The following is a 20,471-nucleotide window of genomic DNA, read 5'->3' on the forward strand; positions in this document are numbered from 1 at the left end:
TGATCACGAAAATTGCGAGTCTATGACAAGGATTTTCAGCCCATAAACACGCAATGTTAGTAAGAGACGATCTCTCGTTAATGTTAGTGAGAGAGACTCATAATAGATACTGGAATACATCCATAAAAACAATATTTTACTTTTTTAAATTATCGGAGTAGCAAAATACTTTTCTATTAACCTCATTCACAACTTTATTAAAATGATCATATTAAAAAGTCCTTTATGGCATATTTTACCTTCGGTCTATAAATATATACTTTTTTTTTGGGAAAAACTAGTACTCGAGTTTAAAATCGTACCTCCATAAGAAAAATGTTCAGCGAGAACAATTTTGTTAAGAAAGCGACAAGTACTGGAAAAACACATCAACTACAGAACAGTGAATAAACAGACTACTGGATAATAATCAGTTAATCACATTAAAAAACACATCCATAATACTTTGTATAAAGAAATTTAGAACAGTGAATAAAATACGATAAAATGACAATTTAATACTCCGTAACATGTCGTATGAGATGCTACAGTAAACAAATACTCCCTCCATACTCTTATGTTCGCCCCATTTCAATAAAATACTCCTCACATGTATTACAGAAATGGGGTGAACACGTATGTGCGCAGGGAGTACTACAAAACTGCAAAAATTGTGACCGACTTTTGTCACTACTCTTCAAGCTCTAAGCCTCTAACTGCGAAGAATCATTCATCACCCCCTATATGCCGAGAGCACACCCTTTTAACCAGCCTTTTAATGGCTGCTTTCGGAAACTTCATAGTATTTCACAAATGATATCATGTCTTAACAGGGTTCAGTCATCAGGTTGCGGGTGTTCTTTTTTCAAGCAGTGATTCAAGAAAATCAGAACACAATTTTGATAGTGGAGGTAGGGCATGTGAAGGACCACTAAAGATAGTCTCCCAAGGCCGCTCAGATGGTATAATGGGAGTGTGTGAAGTCGCCGTCTTCAGTTCAAACTTTGATAACTCTCCGAAAATAGAGGCGTACCCTGATCGTCCTATAACAAGATATTGATACACTGTTGATTAGATCATAAAACAAAACAAGTGTAGCAGCAACGTACTTCACAAGGTCACGAGGATAACCAGTTTTCAACGTCGCTGAACTGTATGAACATCAAATTGCTTGATCATGCTAAATTACAGTCTTATTTCAGCATGTTCACTTGTAAAACATCGAAAAAGAGAATTTCACAGGCAATTTGATGTTCATATAGTGGAACGAAAATGATGTTTTACAGTCTATTTCAGCCTATTTAGCCCTGTCATTTGCTTGTGCAATTCTTTTATACTCCGTAATTGATGTTTTACAGCCTATATATGTTACTTTTGTTAAGGAAGAGGTTATCAAACGAAAAACATTTGATATATCTTAATTCTTATTAGCCCTGTAATTGGGGGAATTAAAGAACAAAATCATACCTGATTCCTCAAGAGCCATTCCCTCCTTTGTTTTGCTTAAGTTCAAGTCTGGCTGTTCTTTGCTTAAGGGATCAAATATTAGGTACTCATGGTCACTGTTGATATATGCAAGAAGAGCAGAGGGTACTACATCGTCAGAATTCTTCGGTTTTAAATGAGGTTCCTGGCTAGGTTGGACAAAAGAAAGCCCTCCTCCCTTCGCCTGCAATATATAACAAGAACCAGGTTGTCTCTTTAGTCTGAAGTTTGTTATGTACTGATTACAAGACAAAACCTATTGTTTGAAGATTTGAATACATGTAAATATAGTACTCTGTATTATTTAAGAGAGAAAAATTACTAACAATTAGGAAACTATTTACATTATAAATATCAACAAGTATTACTGTATTTAAGTACACCATTATAAATTAACAAGGCATATTTGCTGCATGAATTGTACACAATCTTCGGATGATTTAACACACTTTCGTCTTAAAAATTAGTATTTTCTCATGGGAAAGTTCCCCAACAAAAGATATAGCTGCCTATTGAAAACAAAGACCTCTGCACATTTCTTTTTTAACTTCCGATGTTGGTTATAACTAAAAATGTGGGGTATGTCGGACATTATTCATTCGATTGCTAAAAACAATGTGCATATTAAGTTTCTGGGTTGGGTAACACAAAGCTCAAATAGCAATTAATTGACGGTAAAGATGAATAGTTTAATACAAAATGATCTTTAACTATTTAAGTTGGAGAGAACGTAAAAAAAAGGAACATTTATGCAAGCGACGTGTCTTTGAAACATCCCCACTAAACTAAAAGAATAAGAAAGCTCTAATATTTTCCCGCCTAAATGAATATTCCATATTTGGGCTTCATTATATTCTATTTACAATTGGGCCAAACTGCTTAATTCCATATAATTCTATTTCATTTACACATTTATATACCTACAACTGGGCCAATACTGATTAATTACATATAAGAGCATTCATATATTCTTTTTACTTCTAAAACGAAAAAAAATTGTCAATAATATATATTTTTCTCACACTTTAATTTAATATCTATTTCTACTCTATACAACGCGAGCATTTAAATTTTGGTTAATTTTTTTATTTATTTAATTTAATATATACATAAGTATATTTGTTAAAACACATATACACACAAAATAGTTTCAGCAATTTTATATAGGGTAACAATGTTGAACCTTCTTTTTTTTCTATCTCTTAATACAAAACATTACTAATATTAAGTTTTATTCGATACTAAAATTTCAAATGGAGTTAAAATAAGTTAAATATAATTAAATAATTGTTAAATTCTCTAATGTCTCTCACAAATGCCGTGCTTTAGCACGGGATCTCAACTAGTAAGAGAATCATCAGCAGAATGTGATACCTTTCTGACCAACCATGTAGCAAGAGGTACTGGGGAACTGATATCAAACAATAAGACAACACCATCTTCTGTGAAAGTTAAATCTCTGTTCGATTCATTGGAGTTATTTGGTGCTGGCACAAGAGCCAGAACTGCAAAAGATGAATCGTTCTCCATACAAGCAACAGCTGATCAACATGACAAGAAGTAAAATGTAGCAGTCAGAATACAATTCATGCTTAAGAAAGTAACGTTGCTATTTCAAAAAGGTTGCAAATGGCAGTTTAAAGTAACACGATAGCATTAGTATACTAAGGCTTGAATCGAAATTGTATTTTCTCAATTGTACCCCTTCGTATTTCAAAAGCTCACATATAACCCTCAACTTTGCAAGGGACTTTCATCCGTGATTTCCATCAGTTTTACTTCGTTAAGTGTTGAGGTTTTAAATTAGTAGTTGCTAAATAACTTTAACTAATAACTAGATTCTATCAAATTAAAGTGTTCTTTTTTAAAAAACAAGAAAATAGTTTAAATCTGAGAAATAAAAAAAAGCCCACCACCCTACAAACCCAGCCCTCTATCCTGCTCGACTGCCAGTAAAACCCTTGATCTCGGCCACTTCTTTTCCTCTCTCTTGGACACCATCATTCTCCCCCACTTCTGCCACTTCCATATCTTCTAAAGGGGATGTATTCTACAGTGTTGGTGAGACGTTGAATGGAATGAGTACAGTGAGGCAGCATCAAAAAAGAGTGAGCGTGGCCAGGAGCGGTAGCTTTCATGCGAGGTATGACGAATGTGCTGGACGGAAAGGTAGGCTTAGTTATGATGGTGGTGGTCGGAGGTGACAAGATGTGGGGCATGTGGCTGGTACAAGTAACTGGTGATTGAGGGGGTAGTCTTTAAAAATTGTGAATATATTTATTCTATTTTCATTATAATTATTGTAGTTGCTTCTAGATTACTAATAAATAGTCAAATCAACTTAACAGATTATAACAAACGGAATACGACTTCGGTCATGGATGAAAGTCACTTGTGAAGTTTAGAGGTACAAGTGGGCTTTTGAAATATATAGGGGTCCAAGTGAGATGGGAAAAAATATTTAATAGTGTAAGAATATTTCAGTATGGAGGTCAAAATATTGAGTCAAGGCATATGAGCAACAAAATGTTAGTTTAAATACTCATACAACAATCTAATATAAGACAAACACGAGGAGGCAAAATGCATATTCAGTCACGGTGGTTGATGGTTTCAGTTGCAGAACAACTTCTCCAGGTAATTTCAAGAAAATTGTGGCGAGTCACAGCCAAATCAGCTTTTATATATCAGTTACAGTTTGCAGCATAACCGTTATGATTTGTTTGCATTGTCTGGTATCGTAACTAGCAAAAAGTTCCATTATACTTGTGCGGAATAATTGATATTTAGACTGATGGTTAAAGAAAGTTCAGACCTTCTATTGACATGTTGTATGACCATGATCTGGTCATCTTGGATAAGCACCATAGAGACAGTTGGGGCTTGGAGCCACGTGAAGTGGACACAACATACTCTGACATCCCAGCAAATGAAAGGCTCAAAATCGGCTGTTAAAGGAAATAAAAACCTCCATGTAAGTATACTGAATTTCATGCAATCATAATATAGAACGATCGACCAAATAGACATTCAATGTCATCAACAGAATCGTGACAAGTTGATAGAGATTTTTTTTTTTAAAATCAGCATCAATCTATTTTATTCTGGTTATATCCCTTTTTCCCTGTACTTAAAACCGTGTGGAAATTTAAGGCTCCACTAAGAATTCCCTGCCTTAGTGTGGGATGAGGACAATGGAACTTAGTAAAATTGACCCCGTGGTCGGTTGTAACTAAGGCCTTCGACAGAGTTGACCACTAGAAATCTCTGTGAAGTTCATAATGTGCCAGCTCAGTAACGAGGATATCACAAATATGTTCTTGCATTATAAGGCGCCTTAGCTTTTGTGGGAGCACCTCTTTCACATGATCTATATTTAAACTCCTATTTGGGCAATAACTTTGACCATCATTTACTATTCTCAGGAAATACAGCAAATATATTTCATAGAAGGTGCCAAATGAAAACGTTGGATGGATGATTACCGTATGAGTTTCACCTATCACACCCACAAGAGAATTCCTGTCTGGATCCCACAATGTTATCACAGATTCAGCAGCAACAGCCAAAACAGAACCATCACCAGAAAAGGCTGCAGCAGTCATGGGATGGCCCCTACGACAAGGTAAAATCATAAATGTTAACAAGTCAAGAAGGAAAAGGGGAATAAAAGCAAAAAAAAAAAAATGAAATACAATGCTGGGAGTAGGGGTGTTAACGAGCCGAGCCCGAGCTTGGCCTTGCTAGGCTTGTGCTCATAAAGTAAAACTCGAGCTCAAGCAGATCTCGAGCTTACCCGAGCTTGAAAAAATTGTGCTCGTTATCAAGCTTGCGAGCTTTAACACGAGCTCGCAACTCAAACCTCTATATAATATAATTATTAATTTTTCGCTATATAATATAATTATTAATTTTTCGTGTTTTATCAATATTTTCAATAACAAGGCTCAAAGGTTTTATATACAAATATTGGAAAATCAATGAGACATTTTTTTATGTGTGAGATACAAATATATAATCATGACAAAATATTTTTATAAAATATGAGTAATGTTTATCTAACTACAGAAGTTCGAGCCGCTAACGAGCTTTTCGAGCCAACGTTAGCTCGGCATGACTCATTAAGCTCTCGAGCCGATCCCGAGCCGAGCCCAAGTTGCTCGCAAGCTGTCTCGTTTCATTAACACCCCTAGCCGGGAGGTTATGAACAGCTCTTACTCAGGTTTGTGGAATTTTATGCCAATATTACTTAAGCGTAAATGGTGACTCAGTTTATTCAAGCATATGTGCATTTTCAAGGAGGAAAGAGGAGCTAATAGCAAGCTTAAAATAAGACTTACTTGTATGACCCAACAGAATGGCACACCCAGCCCAAGTATTCATAGACTTTATCCTTACTTTTAGGTGTACTGCTACAAACCCATATCTGCACACATATACCAAACTTTGAGAAACAATATTCCTGAGCAGGCTTTGGCTAGCACTGTCAAATAGTCAGTACTAGTAAGATCTGATGAGGTTTCAGGTTTTTAAATGAGTTTTCAACTTGGAATAGCAAAAAACTGACCTTAAACCTTTGAGTACTCACTAGATCTTACTGTAGGACGCTCAGACCAACATTTTGGCGATTTCTATTTAGCTTCTTAAAGGCTTATAATTTATTTCAATTTCCAACTTATAGTACCTTGAAATCACCGCCATAAGAAGAGCTGACCACCATTTGAGATCCAGGACGAAAGGCAATTGCGGAAATACCAGCATCCCTATATGTTATAAATCAAGCACATTAGACACAGCGGAAACCGTTGTTAGTCCTCTCACAAATAGTAATCAGCTTAAATAAATTCAAATATTCTGAATGCAGAGGGAGCCCTCGACTTCCTACTCCGTTAGATTCACTATGTTGAACCTATTTCCTTTTCAGGATTGTTTCATAACAAATGGTTCCTTTTTGAAATTCCACAAGTAAACTTCCACCGTCATCCTAACTGGAAGAATATCTTTTCCAATTAAACCCTTTCTGGGAAGCCATATTTCCTCTTTAAAATTAAGATAAGTTGATTTCATCAACGCATTGCCTTTTCTTAACAAAAAGTGGGAATGTAAATACAAACCTTTAAGTCAAAGGGTAATTGTCGTATATTCAATTTTCATGGGAAGTGATTTATCCAAGTATATAGATTTGTCCAATGAAATCACTTCCATATTTCATCAACAATTCTTAAAAGAGCTTGGTTAAATGTGGCCAAAATTATTGGAAAGGAGATAGTAAATCAAATGAATCCCAAAAGCAAACGTTTGGACTAATCAGAAGCTAGAATAGCTGATACAAAAGAAGACATTGCAGAAAGGTCAGCGAAATTAATATGTGAAAGGCCGCTGGTTCAAAACATGAAAACGAAAAAAATTAAGAAAGGATGGAAGGGGGGAGGGATTCCACAGTTATTTCCACTCCTCTAATTACCTAAGATATTTTTTAGGACACGAAACCCAACCAGCCGGATGTATTCTCATTTCTCTCCTATATAGTAGCCATGCTATCAAATCTCATGATTAGACTAACCTCATAACCCGTCGTCGCTACTTGATCACACCACCATGAACAAATCAAGGCATCTACACTTGCATTATGTTTTCCACTGAGGCACTGATATGGAGTTATGGACCTATAACCATGCCTAACACCCAATTATCCGCTCTTTGTGGTGCTTTCGACTGATACCGATACTACGCAACCATATACCACCGTCAAGATTCCTTTGTGGACCCATGGCAGATGAATTAAAGCACCAATCATCCACCTTTCATGAGTGCCAAAGAAGATGGCAACGGCAAATTTGCATGAGGGGGATTGGGAGGGTGTTTCAATATGGAAAAATGTCCAAACATATCGAGTGGTGGACAGGTGATGCTTTACTAATAAACGAAAACTCGACAAGGAACAGGAGGTTAGTTAGTCGGTGATGGTGGCAGAGTCGTCTGGCGCAGAAGAAATGACTTTAAATGAGGTGTTAGGACTTAGGAATGTCCGGTTGTTGGCGGAGGAGGCATGGCTGCGTATACTGTGGGTGAGTTTATGATGTTCCCCAACCCCAACTTTGAAGAACAGAGATCCGTGGGGGATCTGAGGGAACTAAACGATGGTAAATGGGAAAAGATTAAAACAAACAAATACAAACACAAAGGAAACACGAAAAAAATCCCCATTTGATTTCCTAATTATCTCCCACACGAAGAGCCCTAAAGTATATTGAACAATACAATTATACAAGTGCTTGTAAGCATACTAATAAAATTTCAGGGCATATGTAAAGTAAAAGTGTCCCAGAATACTAGTGTAAACATGCTAGTCGGACTCTAAGTGAAATATGAAAACATACTGGCCAGATATATCGATAATATTTCTCACAGTGAAATTCCGAGATTAGGGTAGTACGAAAGAAGGGTGGCCGTCTAGGAGATTGTAATACGTCGAGTAGAATTGTCTTCCTTTTTTTGAAGGGATTGCAAAATTTTCAGACGATCTTTCAGGAAAGTCAAATTCCACTGTTTGTAAAGCCGTATTGAATTTTGGAGCATTTGCTAAATTGCTACTACTGTTTTAATACTATCTTACTTTTCCATCAGAAATGTACTCCATATAGATATTTTCAGTCACATATTATTAGTCTTACATGCACTTATATTGAGAAGTGGGAAGATGAATCAGAAAGATAAAAATCACTATAGAATACAGAGAACTGAAAAGCGCTAGAAAAATGTGCAAAGACCATGTATAATGTGTGAAGCAACATTTTTATACAAGTCATCGAATAAAAAACCATAGCAGGACGATAGAGATGCTGATCAGCAAAGAAATACTGAGAAAACAACAGAGCACAAGTGCTACAAGAAACAAACCTGTGAGGTTCATAAACTATGGTTGACAGTTTAAAATCTTTCTTCTGAGCCTCAGACGCCCAAAACTTCAGGCAAGTAAGGCCTCCAACTCCTTCTTCAGGGAGCCGTGTTTCAACCGTACTCATCATGGATCCATCAACTGAAAGTGCCACCAAGCTCACAACCACCTGCGGACAAGTTTCAGAAAAAAGCATTAACACTATCACGTTAAGTACTGCAAGAAGCTAACACATCGAAAGATGCTGAGCAATGGGTACGACATGGAAAATGTTTATTAGAAATTCTTGGCTAGATAATGAAAATTTAATACATACAAGAAACATAGGAAGGAGAAAGAGAAAAGCATACGGTTATATCGTCACTTGGTTGATGATTCCTTTCACAGATCTGAACCTGCAGAAGAGTTACAAGACAATGATTAAACATACATGGGATCGTGAACTATACTGATAAGAGTCATTTAAATAGACGGCCAATGCATAACCCAAGGTTGAAAAGTAAAAACAAAATCACTTATAACACGGGAAAAACATTTTAAAATAAACAAAAATTCAAAGTCATTCGCTTGTTTCTATAGAAAAAAGTGAAGGAAGATAAAGAATGCCGGTGAAAAAGGAGAAGACTGAGTGATGACTTTTTTTATAAAAAATTACGACAAAGGGGGACAAGAACAAGGAGTCCTAATAGCGTGTATAAACGTGATTGGTATATCCTTAAAAGCACCCATAACTAAATGACAGTTAAGATGTGATCATATTGTCCAGTGAAAAAGGTTTGAATTTGGTGTCTGTGAATTTTGGTAGTTTAAATGGCTGTTGCCTGATTGTCAATATCAACAAATCAAAGAAAATACAGACCAGAAAAGACTTTCCTCTCTACAAGTCGTTTGTATGGTTCTACCAGTAATGTGAAAATAATGCAATCACAAATAAAATAGTATCCAAGGACCCAAGTAGACTAGAATAACTAATACAACCATAATGAGTGCTTAATATAGTTAATTTTTTTAATAAAGGAATCTCTTGCTATGGGTAATAAATATTACATATGAAATGCAATAAACCTGAACCTCAAGGAACATTAAATGAGTGAATTTTATCTCATAAACATAGAAATGATGGCTAATCGAGTTAACAAAAGAAGGAAAGAAAAGAGTTCCAACTTTGCACCTCTGATACTTCTCGGTCATGAAACAAGCTATAAAACTGGATCCGATAGTTTTCTGTAGGCAGAGCAACTAAGCCAGCTGATTGGTCAAAGTTAAATCCACCAGCCACACCATTCCCCATATCTGAAAGAGAAGAAGGAAGCTGAAAAGAACTGCATTAGAATGTCGTTCCAAATAAATTAAATTTTAACAAAAGGTAAAGATCAAATTTGACTCTACAAACCACAGGAGGAAAGGAGGAAAACCAGAATATAATCGACTGTGGTGATCAAGTGATGTAGACTTTGACCGATATTTTGTCTACCATATACAATATTTCTTTTTCAAATAACAATACGAAAATAATGATATTGACAAAACAGACATGACAGAATAGCTGAAATCATTAAAATGGAAAGCTTGGGTTTAAGTGAAAAGCTTGGTAGGGGCGAGAGCTGACTGAATTCATAAATTTGGGCTGATATGTTATTGCAATAGCTGTAGCCATTAAGATGGCGAACAGAAATGTGGAGAAACAAATACTACTTATCTGCTTGCTTATGTTTTGGCCTATTACTTTTATTGTACTAAGTCTACTAACTACTTTTATAGACTGAATTCATGGCTCTCTTGTGAAATAGCGGTCCTTCGATGCAGTTCTCAACGCAATTTTCATCTGGAGTCATTCGGAAACAGCCTCTTCGTGTTGCTAACACAAGGGTAAGGCTGCGTACATCCGACACCCCCTCCCCCTCTCTTCTTTTATCCCGCAATCTGCGGGAGCCATTGAGGCACCGGAGTAATGTTATGTTGTTGTAACTACTAAGCAGTTGGGTCATTCGGAAATTTACGGGAGCCATGAAGACACGGGGGTATATTGTTGATGTTGTTGTAAAAGCGTTGGCAAGTAGTACTAAATCATGAAAATAAACGTCTGGAAGAAGGTTAATGGAGAGAGAGACAAGTGTCATTGTTGCCAGTACTTTTTGAATGATAAAAGTATAAAACAGTTCCATAAGATAGTCCTTTGTATCGTTTTATGTTACAAACTAGTTGGAAAGCCCGTGCGATGCACGGGACTCTTATTAGGATCATTTTCAACAATACGCATGTTGAACATTCTAAGAATTTTGCACTTTTCTTTAAACAAAACCTATACTTGAGTTTTTGTGGTATGAGAAAATGAATTTTTCATGAGATTTTGGGTAAGGGGCTTAATTTCACCTTTTGCGTAATTTATGTGGTTTAATTACTACAATCTAAACCTAAGGGGCGCAATCTCACAATTAGCCAAAGTAATGGGGCTCAATGGCCACTTCGCGCTTTATAATTTGCTTAACGATCATTATTGATTGAACATATGATTTTATAAGGTAAACTAATTGACATTTCGATAACACATTTTTTTCCTTTACATAGTAGTTTTGAGGTTTTACTGATAAAACAAAACAAAAATGACAATTCATTTGTGTTTTAATTAATTTAACACTGCGTGTTTTACATACAATATTTACATAGTACGCGTCTTCTCTCTTTGCATCTTTCTAACTAAAGTATGATAGTGACTAATATATATGTGTTACATTGTATACCCTTTGACTTCTTAAATCCCTTCTTTTTGGACTTCTCCTCCCCCACCTTAAAAACGTGTTTGACATCCTCCATTATAATCAATGGCTCTTAGAACGTTAGTTTATGACAATGAGTTTTAACTTGTGCTCCTTCAAAAGTTTCACATTAGGTCTCTCTTATTCCAAAGCGTTCTCTTACCCTCATTATGACATAGCAAAACTAAATCGACCCCAAACTTGACCTGAACCCTAATTGAGGACCCAAATATGACCAAAACCTAAATTGGCTTGCTTATTTAACCTGACCCGAATGTTTATTATCACAAATTGATCATTCTCTCCAAATAATTAACTTGAAAATAAACAATATACCCGAAAATAACTTAAACGCGAAATGACCCGACTCGACCTAGTCCAACCCGAATTCCGCCGAACCCGAACAACACGAACCTGGCCTGTTTGTTAGTCTACTCACCTTACTCTTCTTTTCTTGTCAGCCTTAAATGGTTGTGTTCTACTCGTACCAACACCATATTTCTCTTTTCTTGTGTCTTTCTTTGTAGGCTAGCTGTACTCCTACATAATGTTACCTTCTCCTCTGGGGTTTGCCTATTTCACCTTCCTGCGGCATGTGTCACCATCACTATAAGACCACCATCCACATAATGTGAGACTTTCCTTCGCTTCACAATGTGTCGGGTTCTTGTGAACTCTCGTTTATCTTCATCTACTCCTTTAATTTGACTTTTAACTTAGACTTTTTCATCAACACTTCAATCACTCCAACGCGTCTTAATTTACTTTCATATCTTCTCCTTATTCATTAGGTGGCTTTGGTTAGCTTAGTGTTAGACCCCTTTGACCTGTAATGGGTTTAATGCTTTATTACTCATTTTCTTTGCTCTTCATGATCTCTTGCCAACACTCTTGAAATCCGCCCTTAGACACCTGTCAATCGAATTTTTTAAGGCCCTCCTAATTATCCGTGGTACAAGATCATTGTAGACGCCTCCTTTTGCGCTACTTCTATTTTGGTAGGTATTGGTTAGGTTGCTTGTGATCATTTAAGGCAGTGGTTAGAAGGATGAACTTTCAAGTGTACTCCATGTACTCCTTTGGAGCGAACTACTTACCATTCAGGTTGGTCTTCTTTCTTGTGCAATCGCATAATTAAGTTGTTTCATCATCAACTCGCTAAGTCTTTCGTCTTTCTTGCTACATACTTCCTCCATTCAACTTTTATTGTACTCCTTTTTGTAAAATTTATTCCAAATTGATTATTCCTTTTCTAAATTAATTTGATAAGCTAAAATGATGGACTACCATTATTCCCCTAGTCTTTTAACTATCTGTCGTTCCATCAAAATGACATTGTACCCATTTTTCCCAAATAAAGGGGTAGAGTAGTAGTTTTACATTTATCTCTTAAACTTTCCCAAAATAGAAAGTAGGACACCAAAGTGGAAGGGAGGAAATATTATTCAATTAAATTAGAATGTTTTAAAAATGGTGGGATAAAATTCAATCATGAATAACATAACATGAATTTTTGCAGTGTTCTTTGTTTTACAAATGGTGGGTGGGTATAATTAGACATTATCTTAAAAATATTGTTGTTATTGTATTTGAGTTGATCTTAATTGTGGATGAGCCCTGAGGCTGAGATGGGAAGAAAGAGAGGGGGCGGAATGGGGCCGTAGCTTTTCTTTGTCTTTTCGGGATGGGTCCCTTAACGGCACTGTAACACCCCAAGAGTTTGAGAGAAAAAATTGTCCCACATCAGGAAAGTAGGAAGCTTTTGATATGTTTATAAAGGATTCCACCACCACTTAGTAACAAGGCCTTGTGCTTTTGGGCTTAAGTGAGGACAAATATGGGCCCAAAGGTGCACACCCATCTTATTGGGTTGTGTTACGATGGTGGTAGGTCGGGTTGTTATAGGCACTCACAGCATGAGTGGGAGTTGGATGAGTTTGGGCTTGGACGGTAAGGGAGATGCTACGCCACTCTCTTATGAGTTAAGCCTAGGGTTATGAGTTTCTTTCCCTGAGTTATGGAGGGCAAGGGACCAATGGTTTATTCGCCTATAGGTAGTTAAAACCAAGGAAACCAAGGGAATCTACTATTGTTAGGATACATTTAACAACATTTTAGTTCATTTTCAACTTAAGATAGAATGAGAAATTAAACTTACAATTACTTGGAAATTTATACTCACTACACTCTATATATATATATGTGTAATTTAATAATTTTAATCTACTTATATTAGGATATAAAATTAAATAAAATTTACTTGTTTTTAAAAATCTACTCTTATTAGGTTAATTTTATTAATTTTTTTAGAAATCTGCTCTTGTTAGGCTAATATATTAAATTTTTCTTTAAATTATAGGATTTCTAAAAAAGTTGGACTCTCTAATATCGCATTTTTTTTAGAAATCTACTATTGGTAGGATACATTTAATAACATTTTAGTTCATTTTCAACTTAAGATAGAATGAGAAGTTAAACTTACAATTACTTGGAAATTTATACTCACTACACTCTATATAAATGTGTGTAATTTAATAATTTTAATCTACTTATATTAGGATATAAAATTAAATAAAATTTACTTGTTTTCAAAAATCTACCCTTATTAGGTTAATTTTATTAATTTATTTTAGAAATCTGCTCTTGTTAGGACAATTTATTAAATTTTTCTTTAAATTATAGAATTTCTAAAAAAGTTGGACTCTCTAATATTGCTCGAAAAGTTTCTGCTTTATATATATGTATTGATGATTCTACCATTACCTTCCAATTAGGATTACCAATGTAATACAAACTTGGAATACTAAATTAGTTATGCAATCAAACATATTCTTATAAATTAGAGCTACTTTCAAGTTAAATATTAATGTCCCTACCATGTCAATATCCTTTTTGTAGCATTGCTGATTGCAAAATAATACAGCCGCAGTTAGAGGGAATGAAAGGATGTAATCAAGGAGTCATATGTAATAACTAATAAGATAACTAAAACAACATGCATACCAAAGGCCTTGGTAACAGACTGGTTCAATCAAGACTAACCTTAATTCCAGCAATTGACTTTAAAATTTCCAAGGATGTCATCTTCAGAATATGAATTTGATTATCTGCACAAGAAATCTAAAGACACTTGTCTTAATAATGCGCGCACAAGTGGTGAATTTGAGTCAGAGAATGGAATAAGTTAAGAAGAGTAGAAGTGGGATCAATCTCTCAACAAAGAATAACTAGTCATCAGATGTCCATTATCAAACTAGTCTTACCACTGAGAGGGTAGGATCAGGAGAATGCACAAAATATAGAAGTGGAGATCCAAGTTGTGGCAGAAACTTCCGCTTCCCAGTATCCAGCTGCCATAGTACAAGAACTCCTTCATTTCCGCCTATTCAGCACAAAAGAGAACATATGAGCTATTAGTTAAAAACAAGGGACATATCAAATACCATGAGCCACTGCATTAGACATAAAAAAATTGCTTCAAAACAGGTTACTGTTGATAAATAGCACAAGATGAAGAATAACAAGCATGATGAAAGAATGTATAGGCCATTAATAATTGAAATAATTTGAATCATAATGGAACAAAATTACTTCAATATATGATCATGTCATAGAACAATAGAACAAAAACAAGTAAAAGCTATGAAGGAACTCCCCCATAAAGAGGAGCTGAATCAGAAAAGCTATTTGAACATAAATATATACACTCTTCAACCTACGGGTAAAAATGAGGTAATGGGATAATAAATATATCCTTTAGATGCATAACACAATGCCTCTTGACAAATGAGAAACTCCTTGAATCCAAATAAGGGATGAGGCAGGATCATTAAGAGCAGGTTAGTCATGTTAGCAAACGTCTATTCATTTATATTCAATGGAGTATGTCGAATAATATTTGGTTAACTCATATCTTAAAAAAAAAAAAAAGGATTACAAGAATTACCCCAGTGCCTCAATGACTCCCGCAAATTGCGGGGTTAAGAAAATACCAAACAACAGCAAATAGCAAAAACAACAACGATATAGAGAGCCACGATGTGGACAAGTCGGAAACGAAGGCATAAACGATACTCAATTCATTATTAACAAAATGACAGTATAAATATGCTAAAAATGAATAGGAAACCTGAGTACAAATAAGCTCCATCAGTAGAAAATGAAAGGAATTTCACTTCCGATGAGTGCCAATGCCATGTAGAGCACGACTCGGCATCATCATCTCCTCTAACCCCGGGCCTCTCATCCTCATGCTTCCGTTTTGCATGAGTCTTACCATCTACTTCAGACAGTGTTCTGTGGCCAAAACCCCTCCAAACTAAAATTCTTCCAGTTACATCACCAGCGGCCACAATGCTCTTGTTTGGATGGAAAGCAAAAGTCGTAAAGTTCTTTGTATGATGCAAATTCATCTTCTTTGCTAGAGGAAGCATGGAATCGACAGCTGGAACTTTCCAAATATGAAGTGTCCGTTTGTTGTGAACGCCCAAGAATTCGCCTGAGGGACTGCCGGTTAAGAACTCTGGTTGTTCGTTCTGTTAAAGAAATTACTTAAGTTCTTGTCCTCCGATGATAATTAAAAACACAACTTTTCAACGCCATCTCAAGAATAGTAGAAAACAACAGGAAATTAAGTAACACCTCTTGATGTTTCATCAAAAAAACAGGAACCATTATTTAACAATACATATATGCAGATAATCCACATTATCATACAAATGGCATGAAATTTGGTAGACAACTTTTAAATGACATTTTAAAACAACTGATAAGAGGTAATATAGAATTTAGAATGAACTAGTAGAGTAAAGATGTAATACATTGTTGAGTCGTATCTTCAAAAACCATTCATTTATATATTAACATGTCACTCCTATGCGATTAAAGCAGGAGACTCATCCATGCCAAAAAAAACTGAACTACAGTTCTGCAACTCAGCTCTATCAGCATTTAGACCTATGCTCCTGAATTTTGGCATAAACATTATTTTCATAAGGTAATATCCTGCATCAGGTTGAGTTTCTGACTAGATAAGCTTCAACCAGGAGTATACATAGGAAGTAACTGGAAGAGAATAAGGAAAGAAGTATTTCACTCTTTCTAGTGTAGATGTGAAGGACTAGGTACTTACACAAGCAACAAGTCACCCAACATATGCGTATCGGAAATTTACAGATATAGCTCAGAGACTCATTGTGTCCACAAATAAACAAGTCAAAGCAAGCAATACATGTTAAGTGAAGACTGAAAACATAGATGATAAATGCATCACCAACCTCCTTCAGTATCTGACCACGAGCCAACCTAGAAGTAGTTAAGTTGCATTTTCGAATTTGGCCACGCATATGGTTTGGCTTAGTACTAGGATCACCAATATCTTCTACAGAGATATAGGCAAACAAACCATGTCGTTTACTATCCTTATCATCTTGATTGGAACACAAACTCGGGATCACCTGATAGATCAAGAGAAAATAAAATTAAAAAGGTAATATGATGAATTAAAAAAAATCTAAAAAACCAAAACACTTACTGCAACAACCTATAATTTCAACTTATAATGCCCAAAACACTTGTAAGTAAAGATGGCAAGGGGATAAAATGTGAGCATATATTTCCGTAAAGCATTACACAAAAAGAGCACAAAATACTCTACTGAAGTTCATGAATTAGCCTTTACTTGTGTGCATCTCATTATGTTATGTAACTTCACCATTTCAGTTCAGGCCAAAACATAATTTTTCTTTTTCAAGTCATAACAGACAGTGCCCAGTTCAATAGAAAGGATTAGGAGCTTAGCTTGCAAATGCGAGAGGTGACTCGGAGACGACACAACGGAAGCAACGAGGCAAAGGCGCCTGCCTCACTGAAATGAGGCACACTTTTTTGCTAACCAATTTGAATTTTCAAGACAAAGTTTTGTGCAATATTTTCCTTTTCCAGATTTTAGAGAAGCTTTGGATGTAAAGAAGTGTGAACACTAGGGATAATGTGTTCAAGACAAAGGCATAATAAAAGACCTAAAAGAAAAAAAAAAAATTGATACACTGTAGTATGCCTAGCTGGCTATGCACTGTATGCACCCAGACATTTTGGTCAGCGCCTCACTGAGTCTTGGGCTTTAACGGTCAAATGCGCGTTCTTAAAATTAAGATTAAGAACACATTATTTACAACCACTAACATTGCGAATCACAATACACAGGCAAGGGAAATTGAATAAAAACTCCTTACCTTCTTTCCTAATCCCATTATCATAAAAGAAGAAAAACAAGAAAGGACAAATGTTAAATGCTGAATTATCAAGACTCAAATATCGACCTTCAGCACAGCCTTGTATCAGCACCAATGCTCCTTACTTAAAGGTGACAAATTGGTAATGTGGCTCCTTTTCAAATTAACAAAAGTGAGATTATCCACGACATCAAACTTCTCGAGAGCCACTTACTCGACCAAAATCGATGACAACAACTATTTGGCAAGGGTAGGCGAACACATCCTTAATCCTAAGAGTTAATTTGAAAGAGGCTTGTAATGAAAATTACAATGACAACACATCAATTTGAGCTTATAAGATAAGAAGTATAAATAGTTTAGTGACTTCTTTATATATAGTCCATCATATACGAAAGACAATGGAAGTGAGAAAACTCTTACCAAAACCATATACTCCCTCCAATTTCCTATTATCTTCCCTCTTTCCTTTTTCACACAAGTTTAATTATCTTCCCTCTTTCCTTTTTTGGTAAATTTCATTCATTATTTTATTATTTTCTCTCTCATAAAAATCAACAACTCCCACTACTTTATCCATTCTTTTATTCATTATTCATTCTTTTTTATTTTCTCTCTCATATAATCTTTACAATTTACTACTATAATATTTATCAATACTTTATTCCTCTCTCTTCCCCTTTCTTATTTTTTGTGTCCAAAAGAAAGGGGAAGATATTAGGAAATTGGAGGGAGTATGTTCATGTGCTATTCAACGGACTCCATGAAAACAAGAAGCTAAATGTGCTATTCAACGAACTCCATGAAAACAAGAAGCTAAATACTAATAGTATTCGCAATATCAAACACAAGAGAATTTGTAAACAAACCCAGCAGAAGAATCACAATAACATAATATGTGAAACATAAGAAAATGTGCAGTGCGCGTGGAAATAAAAGAAAAATGGCCTCTTTACCATGGAGAAAATCGGCAACTTAATATCAATTGTCTTCATCAATTCTGGAGCACCAAAATCCCAGTAACGAATTGTACCATCAAGCGATGATGTCCAACAATAGTTGAACACCTTTGCTATGTTCAGCACCACTACAACTGATGTAACAAGCGCTTGGTGACCTTCCAACTCATTTATCTACAGCAAAACCAGGATTATATAATAATTAAAAACCCTTCCTATTTCTTGAATAATGATTAACTTATTGGCCGAAAGTAAACAAAATACAAGCACCAACTTTGAATCGTCAACAAATAAAGTTGGTTATTTCAGAAAACCCTGAATACACACTCATCAGTCATCATCAATCAAAGTTTGAACCTTTTTAAGGTTGGTCTCAGTTTTTTGTAGGCAGTTTAAGATGGACGAAGAACTTACTCACGTAAAACAAGTGTCACGGCCAACAACTAACAAAGACCGGATTTCTTATTAAACTCCTTCATATATATATAAGCCTGAATACACACTCATCAGTCATCATCAATCAAAGTTTGAACCTTTTTAAGGTTGGTCCCAGTTTTTTTGTAGGCAGTTTAAGATGGACGAAGAACTTACTCACGTAAAACAAGTGTCACGGCCAACAACTAACAAAGACCGGATTTCTTATTAAACTCCTTCATATATATAAGCATATTGCCATAGATTAGATGACTAATGACTTTGACGGTCAACTTTGACCATTAACCTCTCTAACATATACTTCCTCTGTTGAATTTGTTTGTATAAGCGGGGTTTTGAAAAATGTATACAATCAAACAGAAGAGTGTTACAATGTCAAATTCGTCATGTCCGCTCTAGCAACACTACCTTTTTCCATACTATCCTGCTAAAGTGGTAATTACACCCTCTGTCCCGGTTATTTATTGTCCTATTCCATTTTAGGGTATCTGAGTCAATTGTTGTCCTTTCTATTTTAGGAATGCATTTGACGAACAATTTGATCCTCCACCCTCAATTTGGTCCACTTGTCATTTACCAATTGGCTCCCTCTCTTTCCTTGGTCTTTGTGCCAAAAAACCAAAGGACAACAATTGACAGGACGGAGGGAGTATTATATACTAATAGAAAATACTCCCTCCGTCTCATTCATTTGTTTTACCTTTTCTTATTCTTTGTGAAGCGTATTTTAATTACGACAATTAATCATTATCAGCTGACAACTAATATGTTATGTTACCCAAAAAATACAACAATAACAAACAAATACAACAATAACAAAAAAATTTAAAAAAAAAAAAAAATCATAAAATTAAGAAGAAAAGTAATACCAGTAAACCAGTGGAAACACTGAAGACGGAAACAGTACTTCCGGTACAAACGAGAAGGCATTTAGAATCATTCGATACGGCCGGCGGCGACGACACATAACTCTTTCCACCGTGAAACATTTCTACAAAATTAGGAAAACATAGTAAGACAATGATTCTAATAGTGTGAATAAGGAAAATAGAACAGAGAAAGACATACTAGCGGCGTCGGTGCGGCGGTGGTGGTGGCGGCGGTGGTGGCGGCGGCGGCGGCTGAAGTGGGGAGAGGAGAGGGAGAAATTGAGTGGAAAAACAGATGAGACTAATTTGTTCAGGGTTTAGGGCTTAACTGAGTGAAATCAGACCTAAAAGGTTAACTAGAGTTGTTCGTCTTAGAAGACATAACCCATTAGATATAATTTAGATTTGACCCGAAAAGAATCGGGTTTGCACTAGTATTTCCAAAAAAAACTTATATATACCGTTTTATTCACAAATCACAATAATTTTCCCCTTTTATTTTGATATAAAGATTAAGAAAAAAAAAAAAAGCTATCCCAGCATATAATTAAATTTGGATCACACAAATACATTACCCTACCGTATAATTACATTTGTACTTCGTACCACATAAAAAATTTACAAAAAAAATAAAATGGGGAAAATATATTATCAATAGGCGAAAAAAAAATATGGGGAAGTTTATTGTGAATAGGAGGGATATATATTTTTTGACTCGGAGCTGGACGTGGAACCGGACCCGGACCCACTATTCTGCAAGCCCATACTGTTCCATTCAAGTGCGCCCATATCCGACTCAAACCTACGTTAATTTTGGCGCAACTATATTTCTATTGACGTGCGATAAGTTTTCTTAG

At 35.6% G+C, this 20,471-nt stretch overlaps 1 protein-coding gene across 2 annotated transcripts; it reads right to left on the reverse strand.

Moving 5' to 3' along the window:
* Nucleotides 1-478: 478 nt before the first annotated feature.
* On the reverse strand, nucleotides 479-20,060 carry LOC141596286 (uncharacterized). Of its 2 annotated transcripts, XR_012522444.1 has the most exons (20): nucleotides 20,025-20,060; nucleotides 19,814-19,970; nucleotides 19,615-19,736; nucleotides 18,308-18,484; nucleotides 16,395-16,574; nucleotides 15,248-15,653; nucleotides 14,382-14,500; nucleotides 14,161-14,238; nucleotides 9,534-9,674; nucleotides 8,713-8,757; nucleotides 8,365-8,531; nucleotides 6,149-6,227; nucleotides 5,805-5,890; nucleotides 4,950-5,079; nucleotides 4,280-4,412; nucleotides 2,839-3,005; nucleotides 1,447-1,648; nucleotides 717-1,022; nucleotides 635-681; nucleotides 479-544 (listed from the first exon to the last, which is right to left on the reverse strand). XR_012522444.1 is itself a non-coding variant. In XM_074416396.1 (17 exons), the coding sequence occupies exons 2-17, from the start codon at nucleotides 19,732-19,734 to the stop codon at nucleotides 823-825; spliced, it is 2,430 nt and encodes an 809-aa protein (XP_074272497.1). In that variant the 5' UTR covers nucleotides 19,735-19,736; nucleotides 19,814-19,954; the 3' UTR covers nucleotides 479-822. The 2 variants fall into 2 exon arrangements, 1 of the variants encoding a protein (XP_074272497.1); XM_074416396.1 differs by lacking the exon at nucleotides 20,025-20,060 and having other exon boundaries at nucleotides 479-1,022; nucleotides 19,814-19,954.
* Nucleotides 20,061-20,471: the final 411 nt, after the last annotated feature.

The sequence above is a fragment of the Silene latifolia genome, chromosome 8, assembly GCF_048544455.1.
Source record: "Silene latifolia isolate original U9 population chromosome 8, ASM4854445v1, whole genome shotgun sequence".
Lineage (NCBI taxonomy): Eukaryota > Viridiplantae > Streptophyta > Magnoliopsida > Caryophyllales > Caryophyllaceae > Silene > Silene latifolia.